Below are 23238 nucleotides of genomic sequence, written 5' to 3' on the forward strand. Positions count from 1 at the left end.
TCAGTAATGATCGCACCTCGGTAATTGCCGGATTAGGGCTGAACTGTGACGCAAGCGTGACGCGCCATGTGCTTCGCCCTTGTTCCGTCTTTGGAAGGAAGAACAAGGAAGATCTCAACTTGTCCCGAACCCCGTATGTGCACAAAGGAAATCGCATATCCACCGTCAATGGTTGATTCCACATACATAAGGACTACCCCCGCGCCTCTGGCTCAACATCAACTTCCTCCTTGACGCTGGCGCGTCAGATCCGAGCATGTCATACTATAGTTATGGTTCACCAACTGCGCCTTATTATCCAGCGCTGGCGCAGGATCTGAGGATGACGGAAAACCAGCAGGAATACTACGTGCGTACCCCCCTGATCCATTTCTGTCATATCTCAGGTCTGCTCGCAGCAACCGAATCCGCCCTTCAATGCATACTCTGCGCAGCCAGGTTCTTCCTACATCGGGCCCTACGACAGGACGTCGCACGCCGCTTCGTATGGCTCGCAATTTCGGGAACAGACGAATAGCTTGTCACACTCAAGCACTCGGTGGCAGCAAGCGCCCTATCAGACCACGTATCCTGCGTCGCAGGATGTTCGAACGTGGGGTCCTCCCTATTCGAGAAGCTCTGTCTATACTGGCTATACATCTCCCGGTATGCCATATCCGTCTGGCCCTGGGTACGACAACTCATCTTTCTGCCCTCAATATCCAGTCCGTGCCTCAGTAACTCGCATCAACGAACTTCCTCCCGAGCTGTTATCGCACATCTTCCTCGAGACTCTGCCGGTACAGTTATGCGATGCAAGGCCTCACAACCGTGCCGCTCCGTTGATACTCAGCCACGTCTGCCGGTACTGGAGAGACATCGCCATCAGCCTCCCGAGCTTATGGCAACGACTCTGCTTGACTGGCTGTCAGAGCAGGCGGAATCATCGCCGCTTGCGGCTGGCGCAAACCTACATGGATAGGGTTCGAGGCACGGGTTTGGTCGTCAACTATTCTGACGTTGAGGCCAGCGACGTGATCTTTCGCCATTGGGACGTCGTGGTCTGTGGTCAAGGCCTTACATTTGCGCCAGCGGCAGACCGCTGCTACTGCGCTTTGGATCTTCTTATCTCTCGCATCTCTGAAGTACGCGTCCTTGAACTTATCATTGGACAAGCGTCGACCTTGCGACTCTCGTCGGTCCCGCCGGCTGCCGCCGCTGCATTACGGAATCTTGTCGTACGGTTTTTGGAGGGTGGGGAGACGACACAAATGCTTTCCCGGCTGTACACCGACTCGCCCAGTATCACTCAGTTTACATGGGCGAATTTTCACGATGTCTGTCTTCCACGGCCACCGATAGCGGTACCTTGGTCGCAGCTCACCTCTGCACATATCGACGACTGTGTATTGACCCACAGTGCATTTCTCTCCATCATGGAGAATGGACAGCGCCTTAGCGATGTACGCGTGCGCCTGGGCCGCGATAATTCACCCCCTCCACACGGTCGAGCCCAGGTCCGCCAGGCCAAAGTGGCGACTCTGACTATCTATGGGAACGAGCCGCTCGACGTCGTCCTCAGCAATCTCCAACTCCCGTCCCTTCGTACGCTTTCGCTCAGATCCGATACCAACGACATAACAGTATGGCCATGCGCTGATACTCGAACGTTGCAGCAGTTCATCGCCCATGTATCCCCCGCACTCGATTCCTTCAAGGTGTCGCGCGCGGAGAATGTAACGGAACAAGACCTCGTCGTTCTACTGGAGCTGCCTCAGATGTCCACGCTCAAGTCACTGAGTGTCTATGGGCCTTGCGTTCGGGATGAGTTCTTCGCTCGCTTGCATCCGGGGCACGGCGCGCCTCTCGCGCCTCATCTGACGATGCTGGCCATTGGGAGGTGTACGACCACTGACGGCATCATCGCCGATATGATACAGTCACGTCGCACGTACGGATATCCTCTGCAACACGCTGATATCACCTTCAATCGGGACCAGCGAGATCTTCACGCTCGGGATACAGCAGAATTCCGAGATCTAGAGAAATGTGGCATGTTCGTCAGGGGATCCTACAGTACATACGCCTAATCCAGGTATACGATAATCATAATCGTAAGGGACATTATTGTTGTTAAGGATGTCATCGGCCAATCTCCACTGCAGACGCATTATGAGTCGCGACACACCTCACCGCGTGCAGCTACGAATAATAGATACACTATCATTGCACTGAGATTGTCCAGTCCGAAGTCGTGGCCGATTCCAAGGTGACCCGTAGATGCTCCGCTCGATTGTCACGATACCACGGATCGTTAGACACGATGGTAGTCATGCCACGAGGCTCGTGCTTGTTGACAGTCCGCAGGAAACTATAGTAGCTCTGTTCATCTTGCCAAAGATGATGTGCCATGCCTGGAGAGTACGAAACATGCAGCGACTTCAACTCATCGGCCGTGAGGTCGTTCAGGACACCTCCAATGGGAGTTTGGACCTCGTTGATGACCAACGACTTGAGGTTGTCCGCATGTATCGCTTTCCAGTTCCGAGTCGTCCCGGCATCCGACACAATGCATGCAAATTGGGCGGTCTCTAGGTTTGGAGCTCGACCCAAGATGATGTGCAAGTCGTTCACAGTGATGGGTGTGGTCACCTTCAGCGAGCGCGCAGTCTCCCAAGGGGATAAGATGGTAAGAGTATAAATGCCATCCCTGTGCTTGAAGGATGTCCTATCGCTCACGACCAATTCGCCCGTGTTCGGTTGTGAATTGGATCCAGTCGATGTGGTCTCAGGCAAAACGGAGCCACCACCGTGCCCGGGCTGATCATCGGCAGCCTGTTGGAGGTGAAGATCCGAAGCTTCTGCCGCCCTGACCGTCCCTCGGGATGGTTCGACGCTCGTAGCAGGCGGATGGGTGGATGCTTGCACACCCGAAGGTAGCGGAGCCGCTGCTTCAGGCGCAGAAGAGGTCGGACGAGAGTCAGGCTGGGCAGATGTAGGGGCTTGGTACTGGGCGGACTGCGATTGCTGATAGACTGGCGGCGTCGGCCCCGTAGTCGGAACCGCAACTGACGGATTCGTACTTTGCGCCACAGCCGGTGGAGAAGACGAATTCGGTACAGACAACGGCTGCGCCTCATAGGTCAAATCGCCTTCCCACCTGTTTCTTTTCCAGCTCCAGATGGGTGGCGTGCCGTACACCGGTCGCGCCGGCGGCGCGACGGGCGACGCGTTCACAAGGGGGGCGCTCTGCGCATTCGAAGCCACCGATTCAGGGCAACGTGATGAAGCCTGCTGGGAAGCGCTAGCGGTCGGCGCACGCTCGTGAACGTAGGGGGTCGCATAAGCATACACAGAAGGCGCAGGAGTATCTGAAGGGAGCGGCACCGGTCTGCGCGGAAGAACCGGCGGCGGCGCAAGATGGTGCAGCGCGGGGCGTTGAGGTAGCATCTGTCGCGTATGCCTCGGCGTATGAAGCGTGTCCGGCTTCGATGGGTCGTGCTGGGCCTGCTCCGTGCCGCTATAATTGAGCTGGCTGAAGGGCTGTCTGGTCGTGTACTTGCCCTCTGGGCGAACGTCGGACGCGTAGTGGACGTGCGGGATGTACCGCTGCGCTTGGACGTGCGGGTTGCGCCTGTGGGCGGCGGGCCAGTGGTAGTAGTACGCGGGGTACATCGGGGATTGTCAAGTATTGTATGGTGTAGCTGTCTGAATGTTAGCGTCAAGGTCGGGTCACAAATACGTGGTTGAGCTCACTTGATTAGAAGTAGAGTATACAGAAGGCACCAGGCCGTCGCCGTCTATACTAATCGTCAAAAGGGTAATTAGACAAAAATGAGTAAGTCGTAAAGTGTCGTCGCAGCTGCCAGCTTTTATGGCCGTCAAGGCTCGTTAGGACGCGTGAAGGGCGACGGGGAGGGTCGTTCGGCAACCATCCCCGCAGTATATGTATGAGCGCGCTGAATACTTGCCACATAGCTTCTCTGAGTTTATTGTTGTCGAACTGGAGGCGAAAACAACAGGGAAGGAAGTACAGAGCGGCGGACCGAGGGATGCGCTTCGGGGTTATTGTGAATCGGTGGCCTTTTGTCTGCGACGCGCCGCGTTTGCGGCAACGAATGTGAACGTCCAGCCAGTGCCAGAGATTACGAGAGGACCTATACTTCATATTGAAATGTGATGGAGAGGCGAGAATGGCAAAAGGTAACCCGTGGAATAATCTGAAGGAATGGGTCAGAACCGCATCGGAAATTACCGAACGACGAACCGAACGTACACTGAGGAGTAGGCAGGCCGAAGATAAACGCAAGACCTTCTCTCTCTCTCCATCACCTGCTCTCCTCCTCGTTCCTCCACCTTCGTCTCCTCCCTTCTTCCCAAGCGTGCATCTCCGAAGTCACTGAGCAATCGCGCACACTCGGGCTCTCATATAGCTCCAGTTGCTTCCGTCCTTGTCGCAGTAGGTACTCAATGGCACCTATGTCTCGCGGGCCTACAGAGGTTGCGCGTGTGCGGAAGGTGTAGCGTATGAAGGTCGTCCAGTCGGCGCGTTTGGCGGGGTCCTTACGCGCGGCCATGCGGAGGGCACTGGACATTGTATCAGTGAGAAAATCACAGAGTCATTCATCAGGGTACAGAGAGAAGCAGAGTAAGTTGAGCTTGAACATAGGACAGAGAGGCGGGAAGGCTTACCGGCGGTACATAGCGAAGACATCTCGTTGGAGCCCAGATAGTGGAGGCATTCCGCTGCATAGAAAAATCAAGGTCTGCTTCCAATCTCTGTGATTGAAGATGAATCTATACCTGAGCCTCAATGTAGATAATTGATCTACAAAGTGGGGACAGCCGTCTTCGAGGAGATGGTCGTCGAACGCAAGCACAAGTGCGGGGTAGCCGGGCCGGCTTATTCCGGCAGCGTGGCGAGCCAAATGACGCGCGCTTGACCGATCGCGCGCGTCTCATAGGCGCGGCAGACAGACTTGTCCCAAACTCCCACTCGTTCGACGGCGCCCACCTCGACGGCCATGATAGTCAGAAATGTAGCCCAGAGAACAGTAGCCTTCGGCCTTGCTTCCCTCAGGCCAACCTCCTCTCGCATACCCTCCATCTACACCCGACTTGCGTCCTCCTCAGCTTCCCCCTCCCCCTCCCCTATAGGCGTGTCCAACCCCGACGCTTACTGCCGCGACCTCGTGCGGAAGCAAGACTACGAGTCCTACCTTATTGGCCAGTTCTTCCCCCAAGAACGGCAAGGTGGGTACTACGCGCTCAAGGCGTTCGCAGTGCGTCTGACCGCAGGGTGTTTGGTGTGATGTTCAGAAAAGCTAATTGAGAATGAATGCAGGTCGAGCTAGCGACAGTGCAGGATAATGTCAGCGATGTGACTATTGGAAGGATACGGATGCAGTTTTGGAGGGATGCGATCAAGGGGATTCAGGCGGTGCGTAATCTTGCGAGAAGCACGGTCTGACGCGCTGACGAAGTATGACAGGGGAACGCGCCGCATCATCCGGTCGCTTTGGCGCTGGCGAAAGCAATGCAAGAGCAATACCTTCCCGCGTACTACCTCAAGCGTATCATTGACGCAAGGGTGCGTTACGCTATCGCTGCATAGCTCTTAGTGCTAACGCCTACACTAGGACAACGAATTGATGACACCCACGCATATGACCTCCGAGAGCCTCGTAGCTCACGCGGAGTCAACATCCTCTGCCCTGCTTTACCTGCAACTTGCGCTACTATCCCTCTCGTCTGACAATACCCTATCGCACGCGGCGTCGCACCTTGGCGTAGCGCAAACACTGGCTATCTTGTTACGCGCCCTGCCCTTCCACGCAAAGCATGGAAGGATGGTGATACCTGCCGAGATTACTGCCAAGCATGGCGTACGCCAGGAGGAAGTATTCCGGGAAGGCCCCAATGCGAAGGGTATAGAGGATGCGGTGTACGAGTTCGCCACGCTCGCCAACGATCACCTGATCACTGCCCGTACAACCCTCGAACAAGAGCCGCGCGGAGACGGTCGCGTGCCACAAATTGCGATGCCAGCATTTCTCACTGGAGTATGTATTGTCTGCCAACAAGACACTCTTCGTTTGAGACTGATCACTACACGTGCAGGTTCCCGTCGCAAACTACTTGCAACGGTTAGAAAAGGCGAACTTCAATGCGTTTGAGCCGAAGCTCCAGCTGAGAGACTGGAAGCTGCCGTGGCACGTCTGGAGAGGGTACTATAAGAGGATGTTTTAGCTGTGGTAGCGGTCTAAGATGAACATTTCTGGGCGTACAAATCTTCTGGTATTGTTTTGAGACTGTTTGAGGGCCGTTGAGGAGCAGGTGGGTAGTGGCTGGCCCTCGTTGCGCCAGCCGAGGAATGAGGCCGATCCGGCTACTTAGACGCGTGGGAAACACGTAAGGCACGAAGCATTCCTCGGATTGATCCGCATTTGGAAACACGGCTACGGGCACACAACGATCATGAATACGTGCATCCCTGCTTGTCTCCGACAACCACCGCGCTCAGCTCGCAGGATCGCCGCCGCCGTCGCGCACGACGCGCTCGACAACACCCGACATCGTCCCCGAGCACCGGCCTCGGCAGCCGTGCGCGCTCATGAATAGCCTCTCCGGTGCGCCGCGCGCGGATTTTGCTGCATTGTCGCACGAGGACTAATCCGTGTTTTAGACGAGCTCGTGCAGCTCATATTCTATGGCCTGGAGGACCCCGCGGCGTTCTCTGCCACCTCGAGACGGTGCCTCGCGCTCTCGAGGGACCCCTACGTGCGCGCAAATTACTTCATCGCTCGCCACGGGCCACAGGAGGCGTTGTTCCATGCGCTGGGCAGGGGGAAGCTGCTCACGGAACGTGTTCTCGATGTGCGTCACAGTACTTTTCGCGCGTACTTCCTGTGCTGATCGGGGCCCAGGTGCTCTTTGGGATGGCGCACGTATCACGCTACATCTGCCAGGTCGCCATACACCACTACTTCTACACCCAGACCCATTTCATCAAGACGGAGTGGGTCAGAGGGCTGTCCCTACCCGTCTTCGTGCACTTTATGAAGCTCGCGACGGACAAGTACGGCGATATACCTCGGGGAAAGGTGCGCCACTCTCACAATGCGGCGTCCGCAGACTGCTCACCGATCGCCAGGGCGAGGACGACGGCTCGCTCTTCTCCGCGTTCATTTTCGACAGCAAGATCCCGGGGATCTCAAGACAAGTGTCTTGGGAAGCCATCCGAGAGATCGTCGAGATCTACCATGTACGCCAGTAAACCCCTACCATTTTTCCTGTGGCTGACACCGCCACCCCGCAGTTCATCCCTTTCAGCACGAAGGTGAGTCACCTTCATGCCCTCTTCTTCCCCGCATATAACCCAGCTCCACCCTCATAGGACCCACTCATGGCTAGCTTCCCACTTGCACTGTCCATAGAACCTCGGCTGCTTCCGTACGCCGAAGCTAATGGGTTCAGGATGAATCCGAAGGTATGCCGACATGACCGAGAGTGAAAGTTCACTGACTCCCATCCTAGTACCGTGACTTCGTCTTCCGGAGGATGTTTGAGAAGAACGGAGACCCGGGTTTCGAAGGGGTTGACCGCATATGCAGTAACGTACAGGAACTGTGTCGACTCGATGAGAGGTGCGTATATGCATGATCATCATGATGCCCTTGAGAGCTTACTGACGCGACTGTGACCCACAGGATGTTCGTGAGCCGGACTGTAGCGGCGGAAGTATGCATGGAGTGCCACGCGAATGATAATGCATATCAAGCACTCAAACGGCTGGGAAAGCAAGGTCACCTGCGCTTCGAGATATCGACGTTGGTTGCCGATCTCATCAAGGTGGGGCATATCTCTTCGAGCACGTTCTCTTGCCTGACGCATACATCCAGTCCTTCGCCCGCACCCGCTCCGTTACCTATCCCTCAACCCTCTTCGTACTGAAGCGTCTATTCACCGACTTCCCCTCCGAAGATCCCAAGGTCCTCCATGTCATGCACCTTACCTGCTTCCTCGCCATTGACCCTGACGCGCCGAACCACACGGGCGTGTCCGACCGCCTTCGCGAGCTCGGTCTGAAGGCGCTGACGCGCACGGATCTGCTGCGCGTATTTGCGAGTCCGTTCATGGACAGGTTCAAGTGCGGGGTGGACTATGCGGAGCATGCGGTCGATATGGGCCGCGGGAAGAAGGGGATGAATGCGGCAGAGAAAGAGGAGTTCCTGGACGATGTGGCGAGGAATGTGCTTACGATGGGCTGCAACGTGAGTGGAGGCTATAACATTGGCGTGCTTTACGCTAAGGCATGTCTGTTTTCAAGGGTAACCTCCTCAAGAAGCTGTCCGAGACGTACGAACACGTCGGGAACACGCTCGTAGTCACTGCGCACACACTCAAGATGAACATGGACAACCTGCCTCCTCCGGACAACGCCGATGCATGCGCAAGGTTCAAGGCGCGCTTGTGTCCAGATCTCTGGCTGCCGGACCGGCCGCCTCTTGTCACTGGCAAGGGCCTCAATATTATCGAGGATGAGCACAGCGCGATGTACGTGGATACTGATAACGATGTCAACGGTCTGGTAGGCTTCGTGTCATCTCTTTGACTAGCTTATGACTTACAAACTCTGCAGGGCCACATCACGCAGTCGACATTGTCAAGTGCGATACGATGCGATGAGCTTTCGCCCGCTAATCGCACTCGCCGGCGATCTCTTCTCATCTATGGCGACGTCATGGGCTCCATGCCCACCAATGGGAGGCAACTGAGCGTACGTCGATTGAATATCCCATCTGCCTTTCCCGCTCATTACTCCAACAGGTCTCCGAATGGGTCAGGATCACCTTCGGCCCCAAGAGCTCGATGGCGGCGATCCTCCTCACCCATGCTCTCATCAACAGCCACACTCATGTGAGTACATCGTCTCTGGTCTTCCAAGCTTGTGCTGAATGCCCAGTGGCAGGACATAAATTGCTTGATGCCCTCCGACTCGATGTATATGACTATGGCGAAGAAGCCCCAGCCAGAGCGCGTCCCCATTACCCTGGAACATTTCCAGATGATGGCTCGTATGGGCAGAGCACCAGTGCGCTATGAATGACCCTCTCCGTGACACCCCTCCTGATTGTGTTCCCTAGCATTGGTACATGTTCAGCGAGATCGAGAAGGGCGCGGAGTTTTACTACACGGCGGACGATTATCTGACGCCTGAGACGAAGAGCACTGGCACCTCGGGCAACACACGAGGCTCGTCCAGGCGACAGAGCTTGCCGACGCCGCGCTCGTCAGTGCGCGTGCTCAAGCGCCCACGACGCTCGGCCGCGAAGGCGGTGGTCTCGTACGTCGTACCCGATTCCGACGAGGACGACAAGGAGGTGGTCGAGGGCGGCGAGACGAAGCCTGCGGCCCCGAAGGCGACCGAGACGGCGCTGCAGAAGTGGGTGACGCACTTGAGCGATATGCTGAGGGCGGAGGAGCGGAAAGTCAGTGGGCTCAACTGATCTGCGATCACTGTACTGACGAGTTACAGCACAAGGCAGCGAGGAAAGCCTGGGAGGTCCACCACGACCCGAGTGTGCCTGCGCCTACGAAGGTAAGTTTTCGTGAACTCAGGTCATGACGCAGTACTGACCTATCCCCTCAGAACGCGTTTCACAAGACCCTCACCACTCATATGCGCAGCCTACGCAAGCTCCTTCGTGAGCAGTCTTCATCCACTGCCGCCGAGGTCGAGAACGTATACAGCGACCTCGACGACGATGACGAGGAGTACCAGTACCGCCCCACAGTCCGCTACAAGCGCAGAAAGACAACGAATAATGCCTCGTAATATATTGGCACGGACTACCATCTCTCCTCTCAGCATCTTTTCTCCTGGCATGCCTCTCCTATGACTTTTATTCCTCTCATCTGTTTCTTTTACGCATCTTCATCCTCATTCCCATTCCCCATACGCACAATTGCATTGGCATCACACCAGCATAGACCTACTTTATTCATCATCTAGTACATAGTGCGCACCTCCTGACCGGCTGGGATACTCAGCATACTCATCCTCCCTACTTTACCTCCTCGACCATGGCCTTGACGTCTTTGATGACAATGACAGTGAGCACTAACGCTCGTTGGTACTGTGTTGTAGGCAGTATCTGTATCATCTGATGGACTTTCACTCTCTTACTGACCGTATACGAGGTGGCCGACTGCTACCGCACGCGCAGTGTTATCGACGCTCGGTCCACGACTTTCGTCTAGGTGAGTATGATATTATTGCTGGCCAAAACACTTCCGCAGATACATGGAGAAAAAGGTCCAAATCCACCAAGTCTAGAGTCCCCAATTACCCTCGCTATACCATAAAGAAAGTCCGTATCTTCAATCAGTAGATCACCTTCAGCCTCCCGCTCTGCGCCAAGCTCGGCAGAAGGGACTTCAGCTCCTCGGCGATGCCCTTCGCCGCATCGTCCTTCGACCATCCGTCGAACCGCGTTACTGCTCTCATGTCGTAGTTTCGGACAGTGGCCAGGATATCCGCGCGCTTGCAGACGCCGACGAGGTTCACGGTGAGGAGGCGCAGCATCTGGAAGTCGTCGAGGACGTCGGAGAGCGTGCGCCAGTTGCCCATGACGCTCAGGTCGCGCGGTTCGCAGACGTTGGGCAGCCAGACTTCGACCTCTTGCACCTGGGCGGAGACGCCGGAGAGTGTGGGGGCGAGCATGCGCTCAGGCAGCCCGTAGAGACGGAAGCACCGCAGATCGCGGTGTTTCGTCAGGTCTATGGCGTTGGAGAGGTCTGCGTCGTGATGAGCATGGCCGTACGAGATGGAGACGGAGCATACTGTAGGGCTTACCGAACTCCCCGGCGATCATCAATGTGTCCCGGAACTCGAAGGTCTCCAGGTAGAGCGCCGCATCAAGCAGCTGCTGCACCGCTTCCAGATCGTTGCTCATGTTGTCCGCGAGTATCGGGATGCCGACGGAGAGGGATACGGCAAGCGAACGCAAGTTAGGCGTCACGACGCGCTTCGCGAGCGCGTGCATGAAGGGGATGGGGACGTGTTCGAGGGTCAGCTTCTCCAGCGAAGGGACCCCGTCATGCGGCCCCGCCCGCCCCGAACCTGCCCTCTCCGCCCGCGGCATGTCGAGCTTGAGCTCCTGCAGCGCGGGGTGCGCGCAGATAAAGTCCACGAAGTCGTCGACGGACGGGTACCCCGGCAGGCAGAGCTTGAGCACGGTCACGCGCGCGAACGCCCCGAAGCGCGCTTCGGCGGCGCGTGGCGTCCAGTTCGCGTACAGCACCGTGAGCTGCTCGACGTGCGCGAATGCGTCCGGGACGAGAGAGGCGGCGAGCAGCTTGTCGAGGAGGGGCTCGCGCCCGTGCGTCGCGTTCTGCCGCACGTGCAGTGCGCGCGTCCGCCCGCGGCCGAGGGTGCCTGAGGGCGCGGTGAGCAGTGCGAGGAAGCCGTCGACGTTGTCGGGTGTGAGGTGCAGCGTGCGGAAGGCGTGGTGGCGCGCGCGGGGCAGCCAGGCGCGGCAGACGAGCGCACAGGAGAAGAGGGTGGGTCTGTTCCCTTCCAGGCAGTCGAGGATGTAGTCCGTGAGCTCTGCGGGGAGCGGGGGCGTCGCAGGTTTAGGGGCAGGGGGCGCGGGGGCTGCGGGGAGGACGCGATAGAGCGGCATGGCGGGGCGGCGGTATCGCAGGTGCGCGGTGAGCGGGGCTTGATTAGTATGAGTGTAGGGGGGTATTATAGTGTGCTGGGTGAGGTAGTCTGCCCGTTAGAGCCGAGCCATGGAGGTGGGAAGGGAAGAAGGTGAGAGTAAGAAACCAGGAGCAGGTCTCAGACCGCACGGTAGCTGGTTCCGCGCAAGGGGCGGCATGCGCGCGTAGCCGAGTCGCCTATCGCCGTCACCCTGGATACACGCCACAACCACGAGCGACTGCAATGCAAAGAGCAGGCAGATCAGCTTCAGGTTGACCTCTCAAATGTCTGCCATCAGCGGACCGTCGGACATCGCATGTCGCGCACCCGGGCCCTCGATCCATCAAGTACATAGGGAATGAGTGTATTGAGCACCTGATTGTACCACTGGGCCGCTGAGAGTAAGGACTACATAAGTTGTAGCGCAGTAAGGGTGAGGAGGACGCTATAATGGTAGTACATAAATACTTATCTGTCTGGCCGCCAATTCGGCTAGATAAAGCAAGAGGCAGCTGAATGAAGCAAGTCGGCTAGATGTAGCGAGGACGGCTGGATGAAGCTAGATAGAGCAGAAGCGGCGATATACCTATAGCAAGAGCAAGCGAGGATATGAGGACGTGTCATAAGACGAGGCCCGAGCAAAAGATCAGATGAGTCGAGGAGATATGGGTGGTAAGCAAAAATCGAAACGGAGCGACGCGACCGGCGCCTGTGCGCGTGCCCCTCCAAAGTCCTTGGTAGTCGTGATATCTTCACGCGTAGTTCGCTTATTCTTCTTCCAACAGGTCATGAGCAGACCACGACTGAAGCTCAGCCTCACGCCGCCACCGAGCGAGGCGTCATCGACGCACGGCGTACGGTCTTCTTCGCGGCTGCCTGCTTCTCTGCCTCCTGCTTCGCAGCACGCAGCGCTGCGCTCTTGTTCGTCCGCGGGGCGATCGTCGGCGCGGAGATGCTGCTTGGACGCGGCTTTGGCTTCGCGGGCGTTGGTGGGCTGCTGACCGCGCTACTTGTCGATCTACTTAGCTCCATTCCGCTGGCGGTTGGTCTCGACGACATGGAGGCGGAGCGAGTCAGGCCTCCCGCGCGCGGAGTGGCAGACGGCGGACGCGCGCCGCCCTGTGCCGATGGCGGACGCATGGAGTTCTGTGAGCTGCTGCGAGACGGAGCACGAGAAACACTCGTGGAGGGCGAACGGACTGAGATACGTCAGTAAGTCGGCAGCAATATCCACGGGAAGTACTCACAGCTGAAGGACGACGGCGGCGCTGCTCCTCCCTCTTTCTTCTGCGCGCGCAGCATAGCGCTCCGATTGAGCCTCGGCGCCACTGTAGGCGTCCCCGTACTCGCCACGTTGATCGTCTCCCGACGCTTATGCCCCGGGACACCATCGAACGTCTTTCTACGGTTCTCCTCCACCGCCGGGCGGCGCTCGACAGGTTTCTCCTTCTCCGGAAGCTTAATCCCCAGCCTCAGTGCTGCCGCCTTTGTCATGCGTGGCGCAACTGCCGGCGCGGCCGTGCTCGCGACGTGGATCGTGCTCGAGCGCTTGTGCCCGGGCACGTTCTCGAACGTCTGTGCGAGGCGCTCCTTCGACAGCGGCGCGCGCGGGCGCGTGTCGACCTTGTCTACGGCGATGCCAGCACGCAGAGCGGCCGCGCGACTCATGCGCGGGACGATGTCCGGCTTGTCGTGCGTCGGCGGCAGCCCCCGCGCGCGGAACTGCTTCGTGCCGCTCGAGATGCTCGTGCGGCGGCTGCCATCCGCGTTGCTCGACGGCGCGTAGCCCTCGTCAGCGGTCTGGTGACGCAGCTGGCGCAGCGTGGTCGAGTTGAGCGAGCGGATCGAGCCGTACGCGTCGTCGGGGAGCTCAGACGTGGGGAAGGGCGGGGAGGACGCGAACAGGGATGCAATCTGCACCTCTGCCGTCTCCACGTCCGGGGAGCCCATGAGGCCGTTCTGCGCGGCGGAAATGCCGAAGAGGGCACGGAGGGAGTTGGGGCACTCCTCGCGCGCGACGTCGGGGTCGGCAGGACCCATGAGCGTGTTCCACACCTCGACGGCGCGCCGGCGCTCGAGGACGTACACCCAGACGGGGCCCCTGCGAGAGGTCAGTCATCCTGCATTGCTGTGCTGGGCACGCCACTCACTCGCCCAGGGAGTCCGCGTCGTCCCCAAAGAGCTCGTACAGCGTCTCCGGGTCCGTCTCGACATCGAATTCCATCTGCCTTTCCTTCACGATCTGCGAGGTGGCACGCTATGCATCAGCGCCAGCCCACGCGTTATCGCCCACGGCCACGCACCTCGAACTTGGCCTCCTGGATCCGCGGCTCGATGTCGAAGCGGTGCGCGAGCGCGTGGTTCTTGATGATAGCGACCGTGCGCGTCGGGTAGTTCGCGTTCGCGCCGAGGGGGGAGAGTGGCTCCGTGGTCGACGTGACGTCCGAGGCCGCATTGGGGGAGAGAGGGGGAGGGGACGACATATTCACAGGGGAAGTATGGGTATAGCACAGGCAAAAACCCAGGGGCCGATACGCGCTGCTGTATGAACAAAGAGGTAGGCCGGTCTAGGATGAAGGGGAAGCAGATGTCGAGCGGGGGAGTGCGCAGTTGGGGTGGGCTGGGGGAATGATGGCCTGCGGGCGTGTTTTCGACCGCTGTCTTCTGCTTTCCTGGACTGAGACCTAGCCTGGGGCTCACGACACGCGCGTAGGCGCTGGCGCTGGGAGAAAAGAGGTTCGAGAATGAAAGTTGGAAGAAAGAATTGAATAGCGACGTTTGTTGCCGGGTGCCTTGACGACAGACCTGCGGCCCGGGATACCTCCGGCCGCAAGCACCTTCGCACAGCTGCTCAAAGACGGGAAGAGGAGCAAGGTTTGAAAGTCTATCCATCCAGTATGTGGTATTTCTATGGCATAGGCACCGAAGAAACTCCATTGTGATCAGTACAATACATCCGCAGGCTCGCTAGGCAAGTTGGAATCCAAGGTGAGGGGTAAATAAACAGACGGCTCACTAGAAAGAGCACAATATATACGAGGCATAGTAGAACCCAAGAGGATGTCCATCCCATGGTAGATGGAGCAGGTCGATAGTAACAAATGTATGAACATGAGAGACCGCCAGCGACTCCTTCCTCACCTACTTCCAGTTCTCATTTTCGTACCGCGCCTCCCGGTCGACCGTGATCTTCACTCCGAGGTTGTTGGGCTCAGGAACCGCACCGGGACCCTCCTGTATGTCAGGGTGGTACACAAGCGCGTCGTCTTTATCGCCTGCCGTGCTCAGGTCGCGGCTCTTCAGCTCGTCCGTCGCCCACTCGTCAGGCTTGCCTCCGCGCATCTCGTCGAGGGTGTAAGTGTGCGGGGCGTGGCTCGCATTCGCGCCCGACACGACGCCGCCCGATCGCGTGCTGATGACATGGGTCGTCCTGCTTGTCGCCGTCGACGTACTACCCGAAAGCGCGAACGTGCCACCGTGCGCGAGCGGCCCACGCACAGCGAGGATGATGCGCAAGGTCATCGTCGACGTGAGTACGGCAGTCATACTGCTGACCATCGTCTTGATGGGGTCGTTCGGGCCCGTCGGCTGGATGACGAACCAGAAGATCATGTTGACGAGGTTGACGAGGAAGACAGCGCCGAAGAGGTTGAGGCCGTCGCGGAGCATGAGCTTCCAGAGGCCCATGGGCTTAAGTTTGAGGGAGGCGAAGGACCGTGAGAGGGCGAGGGCGAACTGCGGGGGAGGCGTGAGTGAGGCCGGGGTAAGTGCGATGAAATGCAGAACGACGTACGCTGGCGGCATAGAGGAGCGTCGGCGCAACCCAATAGATGCCGACCCAGTTGTGCTTGGGCCCGGCGATGCAGCCCTGGCCCTCCTCCAGGGGCACCGAGCGCCAAAACCCGCATGCGACGGCGGTGACGACGACCTGCAGCGCGAATAGCGCGCCCATGCCCGCGAGCACCTGCCGACTCTTGTCGTAGATGCCGTATATACGGATGACATGGGCCGCTAGCGGGAGATTAGATCGTGATTGGCATACAGCGTAGCCCATCACGCACCGGAGGAGGCAGCGATTAGGACCGCCGTGCAGATCGGCTCGAAGAGGTAGAACTGCTGGCAGGTCTAAGGGGGACATGCGTGTCAGTCTAGCGCCCAAGCTCTGACGTCGCAACACGCACATCCTGCGACCACTTCGTATCAAAGAATGCTACGGCTGGGGAGGGGGGAAACCAGCATCAGTCAGAGTTCGTCTCAGGCAGTCACTTACGCACCAACGATCGTGAACTCGACGGGCATGAAGACGCGGATGAAGTAGAAGAGCGCCTTGAGCGCTGGCCATCCCTCCGTGCGCATGAGCTTCCAGGTGCGCGGGGCCAGAACAAGGGTATCCCAGGCGGCGACGGTCATCGTGCAGACCATGAAGTACTTGTGCGCGCTGAGGTGCGGGGGCAGATTCAGGGAAGGGGGTAGCGCATCCTGGATCGACATGGTGTCGAGAAGTAGCGGTTGTCCAAAAGCAACGGTTGTCGAGAGAGCGGAGGATCAGAATCGCCCAGTCAGCGAAGGAGGGACAGTCCTGCGGCTCAGGGAGCCTGAGGAGGGGGGAGGAGAGATGGCGGTCGCGGAGAAGGAGCGCGGGTGTGAGCTTGACATTTCAAATCAGCGGATGCTGTGATGCGATTGCAACTTCTGGTCAGCCGGTGATGGGATGGCGCCGTCCTTCAATGGGGTCCATCGTCTTGCAGTTCTTCGAGGCAGATGGCTTGCTCTGGATTGAGGTTCTTCGTTCAATCGAGCGGTGCATGGAGGTCAACGTCAACTGATCTCGCGGGTGGGACTTTATTTCCCCTCTCGCACGTGGCTCTTTCGTTCGTTGCGAAACTTGATATGGTCCGCTGAACTCCCATACGATATGACGAGGAATTAAATGAGAAGTCCGACGGTGACCACTGTTGCCTGCCAAGTGGGCGTAGTGAACAAGAAGTACGCGAAAACATAAGTACAATACCTGCCTCGTATAGAAGCATAACGTGTCACAGTCACATCATAGTTTGGTCATTTCTCTCATCATTTTCAGCCGTCCCAGTCACTGAGCAAACCTCAAGCTGGAAGGACGAACTCTCCATATCGGAAGTTCTCCTAAGATTTTCTTGCCCCGGACCCCATGTTTGCGCTCCTTGCCAGACGCCGTAACGCTTCTCGCCGCTGCCACCACTGCGATTCCTTCTACTTGTATAGCTGATCGCAGATAGTCCTTTGCCCAACATGACACAGCGACACATCTTATGATGCCAAGCAATATTCATACGACAAGCCCGAGGGACAACAGACCTGAATGCAAAGTCGTCATCTCGAGGACGAAACGCCCTCCCGATTCGACAGACCATCAGTGCCCTTGCTAGAGGAGAGTGATGCGCTGGTCCCTGCAAATAACCAAAACAGTCCTATACCAGAAGACGCGCTTGAAGACGACCTTGGACGTGGCTTTATCCTGCATCACAGACGGGGACGAGGCTGAACGGGAATCCACAGATAAATTCGAATGCAGAAGATGATTAGGGTATGTAAGAGAAATATCCAATGAAGTATGTGGTACAGAAGCTGAAGAAAAGATCCAGAGAAGAGACGAGATGAAAAGGAAAAACAAGCAGGAAATCTATGGTATCGTACTGGCCGTCTGACATCTATGCCCGCCACTTCTCATCCAGAATGAACACCTCCGCCAGCATCTCTATCGAGTTCACACCAAAAGGCGCACCGCACGGCAAGTGACCGCAGATCCAGTCGTTTCGCTTGCGCGTCTCCTCGTTGTAGAACTCGTTTCGCGCGCGGAGGACGGGCTCGTCGTAGTGGTAGTGGTCGGGCGCGTCGGTGGAAAGTGTCGTGCAGGTGCGCAAGGGAGAAGGGCAGGCGGGTGCTGAAGGTAGGGGCGCGAGCGAAGAAGTAGAGACGGGCAATGGCAAGGTGGAGGAGGTAGGCTGCGCAGCGAGGTATGAAGCTGCAGCAAGCAACATCGAGATCGACGAGGGTACTGGCTCGGACGCGCTAGGGGTTGGTGGTGTTGAATCGCTCGGAGTTGGTGACGGGGACCTCGTCCTCTGGCTCGTCTTCGCATTCTTCCGCGTCGTCTTGGTCTCCTTCGGCGTCGACTTCGCCTTGCTCGACTTCGTCGCGCGCGCCTTCTTCTCCTTTGGACTGCCCTCGCTGTGTTCCTCGCCCTCCTCGTCGTCGGTGCGCTTGCGCTTCCCCTGCGCGCGCGACGTCTTCGTCTTGGGCTCCGCTGCTGACGCTGGAGTGACCACGATCGTGGGGGGCTCCACTGCTACCGCGTCGTCCTCAGTGGTCTCGCCCGTCGCGCTGCTCTCCTCGCTCGTCTTCCGCCGCTTCGTCGACTTGGCCTCTACGGCGCTCACGCCGCGCTTCTTTCCGCGAGAGCTGGTGCTGCCGGCGGCACTGCCAGCCACGCTCGGCGTGGTGGCGCGCGACTTCTCGACGATGCGCGCGCTGCGCCGGGCAGCGCGCGTCGGCGCGGGGGTCGAACGGGCGGAGGTGGTAGGGGCGGGGGTGGTTGCAACGGCGGGGGTATGGGCGTCATCGTTGTTGGAAGTGGGTGTGATATCGTTGGCGGACGCGGTGTCAGCGCCGTGGATAGAAGCGGGGGCGATGTCGTTGGCAGGAGGCGGGGTGCCCGCGCGGGAGGCTGCGGGGACCTTCAGTAGCTCGGGGGCGGGGGTAGTCGCCGGAGTGGTCGCGCCAGTCGACGCTTCGCTGTGCGCGTTGGTGGATGCCTCGCTAGGCGCGCTTGTGGCATCGTCGGACGAGGTCGACGGGGACATGCGCATCAGGCGTGCGGGGAGGTTGTTCATGAGGTTGGTGGACGACATCGTGCGCTGGGTTGTAGTAGTAGTTGTTCGCTAGTTGTGCTCGTTGGTTGGAACTTGGTATGCGTATAGGTCGCAGTGGCTGCTTGAGCGGTAGTAGAGGTGCACGCAGTGGTAGGGATGCGAGCAGAGATAGATGAGCAAGCAGGGCGGGCGTGCGTGATGCGATGCACTCGGTTCTGGTAGCAGATGTGGGGTGGAAAGTGACAAGCCCGCTTGCCACAGCGCCCTCCTTTATACCCCAGCGCGTATGACCTTCGCTTTGACCATTCCAGCCCAGGTCATGACATACACAGCGTCTATTCATCCACTTCCGGGTCTCTTCATCCGCTTTAGGCTGTCCGAAAGGTCTGTGCAGGAGACCGACAATCCGGATCTATTCAGTCTAATCAGTTCCACGGTATCGATCCCATTCAGCCGCCGCGTGCTACTCTTGTCTTTGACACTCGCGGGGGCTATTGTTCTTTGAGGAGCCGTGGGAGACTATTGTTCTTTGACGGGCCGTGGGAAGGTGTTGTTCTGAAAGTAATTGTGTACGGCCTTGGATACCGGAGGCTATTGTATTTGGGAAGTACAAAGGAAGGACCTGGGGCGTTTCAGCTGTGTGGCAACGTACTGGTGAGGCTGTCGGGAAGGGAGGTAGGTGAGCTTGAACGTGGGGGACGAGGGTAGGCAAAGGGAGGATTGATGCGTGCATGATTATGCTTGGCATCAGCTCGCGTAGGCAGATCCCCATCTGGATCGACAAAGAACAATCCAATTTCGCTCGTGCCTAGCAAAAGCAAGGTGTACTTAAGCAGACTTGAGCTAGTACTCGAGGAAAAACCGGCGGGAGTGCCTCAGTAATAATTTTCTACGCACCGTCAAGTCCCTTGCTAAAGCGGAGGTCGCAGGACAGTCGGGGTTCGAGTGCGAAAAGCGAGACAGACTCCGTCATTCGAACAAAGGCACTTCAAAGAACGAGCAGGCTAGACTAGTGAGGAGCGTCACGCTCTTCCACACCCCGCGCATCATGTCGCAGCTCCTCCTCTTCGACTGCCATGAGGTCTTCTGGAGGCTCCGTGTCCATGTCGCCGGCATCTTCGGAGTAGGAGGCTGGAGCGCGTCTGCGTCAGTATGGTGCACAACTGAGTGATACAGACGCTACTCACCCGCATGTGGAGGCGACCGCCCCTCGAGCGCATACGCCGCCTCGGCCGCAAGTCGCGCTTCCTCGTGCGCCTGCCGTGAATCTTCCTCCCCCACCCCCGCCGCGTCCAGAATCGCCGCGTCCACATCCGCGTCCATATCCACGTCCTCCTGCGCAGGATACCCCGTTGAGATCGATGCGCCGGCCGCAGCATACGCTACATCCTCTCGCGCCTTTCCCTTGCCTGCGGTCGATGCGCTGCCAACTGCAGGCCCTTTGCTCGCGGTCGTCCCCGGCGGCGCCTTCCCCTTTCCGCCTGTGGTAGCCGATGTATACGTCCCTGAAATGGTCGCGGTCGAGGAGCGGCGGCCCTTGTTATCGGCGGGTTTTGCGGGTGCGCCACGGAAGATGTTGAGTTCGGTGTTGAGGGGTTCGACGAGGTCGCCGAATTCGAGAACCTCGAGAGCTTTGAGGACGTCGGAGGCGGAGACGCTCTTGTGAGCTTTTTGGAGCGCAAGATCGTGTGCACTGAGGAGAATGCAATGGATCAGAAAGGGGAAGGAGGGGATGCAGGAAGGGATACTTGCGTGGCAGCTGTGGGGTAGGACAGTTGTGAGTTCGCGTTGGGTTCATGATCGGTGGACGCGCACCTAGGTAGTTGATGAATACGGTCGAGCCCTTGATAAGAGATAGTACGGTCTCCTTCTGAAGCTTGACATTGTCTGGGAGCTAGAAATACGCGTGAGCCACCATTCCGCGGGACATGGGCTCCCTTCACGCACCGCGCTCTTCGCAATCTTCGTCACGACACTCTTCGGAAGCTCAAAGTTCTCGATACCCTCTGAGATAAGTTCTTGTTGGTTCTGTGCGGTCAGCGTGTTGGATGAGGCGGCGCGAGGCATGTTGTGTGGTGGTTGATGATGGAGGTACGCGCCAAGACGTCGGGGAACGCGCGAAGGAACGCGCCAGCACGTGGCAGAAACGTGCGCGACGTGATAATCGGAAGTCGAGTTTGTCCTCATACTTTCACTGCTAGATGGGACGCTAAGGGTGCCCTCGCTGTCCGGGACGGTATATCATACCAAGATCCGTATACATTGCTTCCCCTCTCCCTCCTTACCGGTCTGATGTGGGCAAGCCGGCTTGAAGCTCGGGTGCGTGACAACTAATCTTGCAGACAAAGGCCCTATCTTGCTTTCTTCGGAAGTTCCTCATGTACATTGACCCTATAAGAAGATGTGCTCTTTGATCTTCCTAACTTTCCATCCGACACCATGGGCAACCGATTCAGCTCGATCGCGGTAGGGAACAAGGTCACAGCCGATCGTAGACGCGGCTCGGGTCCCATTCGCACCGCCAGATCCTCCGAGCATCGCACCCTTCCCTACCCCAAACAATCGCCGAAGAGGGCCGAGCTTGCACGTCGAGGATCCTCGCACGCGTCCTCTCCCTCGAGCTCCGCGCGCCTTACTCGATTTCGAGACGACCCTCTGGATGCAGAAAGCAGCGCTTCCGACATCGAAGAGGGATGGGACAGCCATACGACTGTCATACGCCCTGTGAACCAGAGCTCGGACAACGCCGCCCACGATGGGCGGAACTCGAGTGCTGCTCCTCCATCGTGCGTCTCGACTCTGCCTGCTCCGACGCGCGACTCTATCGCGCCTCCTAGAGCACACCGCTACACAGCGTTCCTTCACATGCCAATAGAATCTCCGCCCATATGCATTCCCTTGAATCTCAGGCCGATCCCCTCACTGCCCACGCACTTCACTTCGACTCATACGCACATTCATGTGCAAGTCGAAGCGCGGACCACTAGCCTTCCCCCACCACGCGCGCATGTCTCTCGGGAGAGCAGCCCCGACTACGAGCTGTTGAACCCGAACACGCAAGGGCAGGCCGTCTGGGAGATTGAAGAGGAGGGAAGCCATGGCGTTGCAATGACAGAAGTGAGCGAAGAAGGCGGCACATCCCGAGAGATTCCGTCAATCCAAGTCAGCGCTTGCCCAATTTCGCACGTTAGTGGTAGTACCATCGAAGCTGGCTTCATTCCGCCTCAATTCCCAAAGCCGGTTAGCTCTCCGAACCCGGATAGCGTGCAAGACAAGATCCCAAAGCCACCCGGAGAGCCTGGTAAACCGAACAGTGGAGGGTACAATCTTCAGGAGGCCATGCGACTGGAGCCAGGTCATTTTTGCACTGTTCGGGTGAGTGTCCGCGATACACGTTGTCTTCGCTTTCTACCCGTACCATGTATTCATTCACCACGACAGACAGGAATGAATAACCTGGTCAGAACCTATCTCGACACCGTGCGGAGCTTCACGAAGCAGACGGAGGAATGTGTGGCAGCATATACGGTGGAGGTGCGTATATAGCGCAAACCACAGCGGAATGTACTCATTGACGATGGCGGTTGTAGGCTCTCAGGAGCTTTCCCCTACTAGAGGACTACGAGGATCGCTGGCCGATACGAGATTTTGCGAGGATGCACCTGCACTACCTGCAGAACAATGCGAGGAGGCAGGAGGAGAGACAGGCGCTGGAATTGTCGAGGCGCCGTGAGATTGAGAATGAGGGCGGGATTGTAGAGGAACAGCCGACTTTGTAGGCGTGATTTACATACACACCGAAGAGTCTCATCTGGGGATGCATATAATGCTGTGTGCACTTTCCAATCACTTTGAGAGTGAAGCGCGACGGCGTAGGTCTTTGCGGCGGGGATTACCATAAGTAGAAAAGGACGATGTCAATCGAAAATAGCTCGGTATATCTGGGAGACCCCCCATTGTTCGTCATTGTGAACCTTTCAACTCCAAACATACCTATGCAAACGGCTAGGCAACAGATTCCGCCCACACAGACACTAATTAGAACGTATTTCGACGAGCCCAATGTACTATACGCGATCACATGACCGATCACATGCCGATACCGGCCGTAGACCGGCCGGGACCCGGCGTTGACGGCGCGTGTTGGATGTTGGAAACTCGTGGCCTTGATTTCTGCACTATCGTTCTTCTCTCGCTGCTTTCGCTGTCCTTGTTTTCCGTTGCCGTTGCCATTGCTATCTCCATCACGACCAGCAAACGTCCGCAGAAGTCACGAATAAACAACCAAGGTGAAGTAACTGCGCAAGTATGCAGGCGGCAGCAGCGACAGCGACAGCACCAGCGACACCCCCGGGCGCAGCGCAGGCGCGTTCTCCCAGCGGCTCACCAGACGACTATGAAGAGGAGCTCTCCTTTGACTACGTATGGGACTCCAATGGCGACTTCGTGCGCGTGTCGAAGGGGCGGGCATCGACATCTTCAACCCAGACCTCACCAGCATCCGATCGCGGCGGCCAGGCGCTACCCGAGCAGCCCGTGAAAGAAGACTCGCAGGCCGCACCTCAAGTCTTCCTCAATCTCAACTCACCAGCCCGCCCCACCACGCTATCCCGTTCCGAGAGCGCGTCGACCGTCATGACTGGCGGTGGCGTGCCCCATGTCACCGAGGAAGGCTACCTCCAGCAGCAGCCGCGTCTACAGGCC

General features: G+C 57.9%; 11 protein-coding genes across 11 annotated transcripts; 4 read left to right on the top strand and 7 right to left on the bottom strand.

The window, feature by feature from the left end:
• Positions 1-152: 152 nt before the first annotated feature.
• Positions 153-2401, top strand: SCHCODRAFT_02532583 (uncharacterized protein). Its single transcript, XM_050343555.1, has 3 exons — positions 153-349; positions 399-645; positions 706-2401. The coding sequence occupies exons 1-3, from the start codon at positions 257-259 to the stop codon at positions 2067-2069; spliced, it is 1704 nt and encodes a 567-aa protein (XP_050201665.1). The 5' UTR covers positions 153-256; the 3' UTR covers positions 2070-2401.
• Positions 1731-3803, bottom strand: SCHCODRAFT_02745498 (uncharacterized protein). Its single transcript, XM_003034366.2, has 2 exons — positions 3736-3803; positions 1731-3683 (listed from the first exon to the last, which is right to left on the bottom strand). Exon 2 carries the CDS (start codon positions 3652-3654, stop codon positions 2203-2205), a length of 1452 nt encoding a protein of 483 aa, XP_003034412.1. The 5' UTR covers positions 3655-3683; positions 3736-3803; the 3' UTR covers positions 1731-2202.
• Positions 3804-4124: 321 nt separating this feature from the next.
• SCHCODRAFT_02615120 (uncharacterized protein) lies at positions 4125-4868 on the bottom strand. Its single transcript, XM_003034367.2, has 4 exons — positions 4783-4868; positions 4672-4725; positions 4256-4566; positions 4125-4199 (listed from the first exon to the last, which is right to left on the bottom strand). Exons 2-3 carry the CDS (start codon positions 4719-4721, stop codon positions 4308-4310), a joined length of 309 nt encoding a protein of 102 aa, XP_003034413.1. The 5' UTR covers positions 4722-4725; positions 4783-4868; the 3' UTR covers positions 4125-4199; positions 4256-4307.
• A 77-nt stretch (positions 4869-4945) lies between these two features.
• Positions 4946-6266, top strand: SCHCODRAFT_02615122 (uncharacterized protein). Its single transcript, XM_003033782.2, has 5 exons — positions 4946-5261; positions 5324-5419; positions 5471-5569; positions 5619-6041; positions 6100-6266. The coding sequence occupies exons 1-5, from the start codon at positions 5004-5006 to the stop codon at positions 6226-6228; spliced, it is 1005 nt and encodes a 334-aa protein (XP_003033828.1). The 5' UTR covers positions 4946-5003; the 3' UTR covers positions 6229-6266.
• Positions 6267-6451: 185 nt separating this feature from the next.
• Positions 6452-10210, top strand: SCHCODRAFT_02615125 (uncharacterized protein). The gene is made up of 16 exons (XM_003033783.3): positions 6452-6608; positions 6665-6855; positions 6906-7082; positions 7133-7243; positions 7298-7318; positions 7376-7468; positions 7516-7625; positions 7689-7830; positions 7881-8252; positions 8309-8569; positions 8621-8758; positions 8809-8898; positions 8951-9073; positions 9126-9470; positions 9518-9580; positions 9632-10210. Exons 1-16 carry the CDS (start codon positions 6593-6595, stop codon positions 9815-9817), a joined length of 2439 nt encoding a protein of 812 aa, XP_003033829.1. The 5' UTR covers positions 6452-6592; the 3' UTR covers positions 9818-10210.
• Positions 10211-10214: 4 nt separating this feature from the next.
• SCHCODRAFT_02745500 (uncharacterized protein) lies at positions 10215-12020 on the bottom strand. Its single transcript, XM_003034368.2, has 2 exons — positions 10838-12020; positions 10215-10779 (listed from the first exon to the last, which is right to left on the bottom strand). The coding sequence occupies exons 1-2, from the start codon at positions 11664-11666 to the stop codon at positions 10367-10369; spliced, it is 1242 nt and encodes a 413-aa protein (XP_003034414.1). The 5' UTR covers positions 11667-12020; the 3' UTR covers positions 10215-10366.
• Positions 12021-12036: 16 nt separating this feature from the next.
• On the bottom strand, positions 12037-14479 carry SCHCODRAFT_02615129 (uncharacterized protein). The gene is made up of 4 exons (XM_003034369.2): positions 13990-14479; positions 13837-13928; positions 12934-13787; positions 12037-12885 (listed from the first exon to the last, which is right to left on the bottom strand). Exons 1-4 carry the CDS (start codon positions 14167-14169, stop codon positions 12503-12505), a joined length of 1509 nt encoding a protein of 502 aa, XP_003034415.2. The 5' UTR covers positions 14170-14479; the 3' UTR covers positions 12037-12502.
• A 78-nt stretch (positions 14480-14557) lies between these two features.
• SCHCODRAFT_02615131 (uncharacterized protein) lies at positions 14558-16399 on the bottom strand. Its single transcript, XM_003034370.2, has 5 exons — positions 15961-16399; positions 15868-15902; positions 15748-15811; positions 15480-15697; positions 14558-15421 (listed from the first exon to the last, which is right to left on the bottom strand). Exons 1-5 carry the CDS (start codon positions 16175-16177, stop codon positions 14828-14830), a joined length of 1128 nt encoding a protein of 375 aa, XP_003034416.1. The 5' UTR covers positions 16178-16399; the 3' UTR covers positions 14558-14827.
• Positions 16400-17190: 791 nt separating this feature from the next.
• On the bottom strand, positions 17191-18888 carry SCHCODRAFT_02615136 (uncharacterized protein). Its single transcript, XM_003034371.2, has 2 exons — positions 17308-18888; positions 17191-17249 (listed from the first exon to the last, which is right to left on the bottom strand). The coding sequence occupies exon 1, from the start codon at positions 18571-18573 to the stop codon at positions 17374-17376; it is 1200 nt and encodes a 399-aa protein (XP_003034417.1). The 5' UTR covers positions 18574-18888; the 3' UTR covers positions 17191-17249; positions 17308-17373.
• A 579-nt stretch (positions 18889-19467) lies between these two features.
• SCHCODRAFT_02615138 (uncharacterized protein) lies at positions 19468-20637 on the bottom strand. Its single transcript, XM_050344698.1, has 3 exons — positions 20450-20637; positions 19722-20293; positions 19468-19665 (listed from the first exon to the last, which is right to left on the bottom strand). The coding sequence occupies exons 1-3, from the start codon at positions 20599-20601 to the stop codon at positions 19544-19546; spliced, it is 846 nt and encodes a 281-aa protein (XP_050201666.1). The 5' UTR covers positions 20602-20637; the 3' UTR covers positions 19468-19543.
• Positions 20638-20737: 100 nt separating this feature from the next.
• Positions 20738-22382, top strand: SCHCODRAFT_02615143 (uncharacterized protein). The gene is made up of 3 exons (XM_003033784.3): positions 20738-21909; positions 21976-22068; positions 22125-22382. The coding sequence occupies exons 1-3, from the start codon at positions 20974-20976 to the stop codon at positions 22311-22313; spliced, it is 1218 nt and encodes a 405-aa protein (XP_003033830.1). The 5' UTR covers positions 20738-20973; the 3' UTR covers positions 22314-22382.
• The last annotated feature ends 856 nt before the right edge of the window (positions 22383-23238 follow it).

The sequence above is a fragment of the Schizophyllum commune genome (genome assembly GCF_000143185.2).
Source record: "Schizophyllum commune H4-8 unplaced genomic scaffold SCHCOscaffold_3, whole genome shotgun sequence".
Lineage (NCBI taxonomy): Eukaryota > Fungi > Basidiomycota > Agaricomycetes > Agaricales > Schizophyllaceae > Schizophyllum > Schizophyllum commune.

Coding starts and splice junctions, on each gene's coding strand:
- SCHCODRAFT_02532583 (XM_050343555.1), top strand. CDS start 257: ATGTCATACTATAGTTATGGTTCACCAACTGCGCCTTATTATCCAGCG. Junction 350..398: donor AAAACCAGCAGGAATACTAC/GTGCGTACCCCC, acceptor GTCTGCTCGCAG/CAACCGAATCCGCCCTTCAA. Junction 646..705: donor TACTGGCTATACATCTCCCG/GTATGCCATATC, acceptor CTCAATATCCAG/TCCGTGCCTCAGTAACTCGC.
- SCHCODRAFT_02745498 (XM_003034366.2), bottom strand. CDS start 3,654: ATGTACCCCGCGTACTACTACCACTGGCCCGCCGCCCACAGGCGCAAC.
- SCHCODRAFT_02615120 (XM_003034367.2), bottom strand. CDS start 4,721: ATGCCTCCACTATCTGGGCTCCAACGAGATGTCTTCGCTATGTACCGC. Junction 4,567..4,671: donor GTCTTCGCTATGTACCGCCG/GTAAGCCTTCCC, acceptor TACAATGTCCAG/TGCCCTCCGCATGGCCGCGC.
- SCHCODRAFT_02615122 (XM_003033782.2), top strand. CDS start 5,004: ATGATAGTCAGAAATGTAGCCCAGAGAACAGTAGCCTTCGGCCTTGCT. Junction 5,262..5,323: donor ACGCGCTCAAGGCGTTCGCA/GTGCGTCTGACC, acceptor GAATGAATGCAG/GTCGAGCTAGCGACAGTGCA. Junction 5,570..5,618: donor AGCGTATCATTGACGCAAGG/GTGCGTTACGCT, acceptor CGCCTACACTAG/GACAACGAATTGATGACACC.
- SCHCODRAFT_02615125 (XM_003033783.3), top strand. Junction 6,856..6,905: donor TCACGGAACGTGTTCTCGAT/GTGCGTCACAGT, acceptor ATCGGGGCCCAG/GTGCTCTTTGGGATGGCGCA. Junction 7,244..7,297: donor AGATCGTCGAGATCTACCAT/GTACGCCAGTAA, acceptor GCCACCCCGCAG/TTCATCCCTTTCAGCACGAA.
- SCHCODRAFT_02745500 (XM_003034368.2), bottom strand. CDS start 11,666: ATGCCGCTCTATCGCGTCCTCCCCGCAGCCCCCGCGCCCCCTGCCCCT. Junction 10,780..10,837: donor GATGATCGCCGGGGAGTTCG/GTAAGCCCTACA, acceptor ATCACGACGCAG/ACCTCTCCAACGCCATAGAC.
- SCHCODRAFT_02615129 (XM_003034369.2), bottom strand. CDS start 14,169: ATGTCGTCCCCTCCCCCTCTCTCCCCCAATGCGGCCTCGGACGTCACG. Junction 13,929..13,989: donor TCCAGGAGGCCAAGTTCGAG/GTGCGTGGCCGT, acceptor GCCACCTCGCAG/ATCGTGAAGGAAAGGCAGAT. Junction 12,886..12,933: donor GCCGCCGTCGTCCTTCAGCT/GTGAGTACTTCC, acceptor GACGTATCTCAG/TCCGTTCGCCCTCCACGAGT.
- SCHCODRAFT_02615131 (XM_003034370.2), bottom strand. CDS start 16,177: ATGTCGATCCAGGATGCGCTACCCCCTTCCCTGAATCTGCCCCCGCAC. Junction 15,903..15,960: donor CGTCGAGTTCACGATCGTTG/GTGCGTAAGTGA, acceptor CCCCCTCCCCAG/CCGTAGCATTCTTTGATACG. Junction 15,812..15,867: donor ATACGAAGTGGTCGCAGGAT/GTGCGTGTTGCG, acceptor TGTCCCCCTTAG/ACCTGCCAGCAGTTCTACCT.
- SCHCODRAFT_02615136 (XM_003034371.2), bottom strand. CDS start 18,573: ATGTCGTCCACCAACCTCATGAACAACCTCCCCGCACGCCTGATGCGC.
- SCHCODRAFT_02615138 (XM_050344698.1), bottom strand. CDS start 20,601: ATGCCTCGCGCCGCCTCATCCAACACGCTGACCGCACAGAACCAACAA. Junction 20,294..20,449: donor AGCCCATGTCCCGCGGAATG/GTGGCTCACGCG, acceptor CCTACCCCACAG/CTGCCACGCAAGTATCCCTT. Junction 19,666..19,721: donor GCGGTCGCCTCCACATGCGG/GTGAGTAGCGTC, acceptor GACGCGCTCCAG/CCTCCTACTCCGAAGATGCC.
- SCHCODRAFT_02615143 (XM_003033784.3), top strand. CDS start 20,974: ATGGGCAACCGATTCAGCTCGATCGCGGTAGGGAACAAGGTCACAGCC. Junction 21,910..21,975: donor GTCATTTTTGCACTGTTCGG/GTGAGTGTCCGC, acceptor TCACCACGACAG/ACAGGAATGAATAACCTGGT. Junction 22,069..22,124: donor TGGCAGCATATACGGTGGAG/GTGCGTATATAG, acceptor TGGCGGTTGTAG/GCTCTCAGGAGCTTTCCCCT.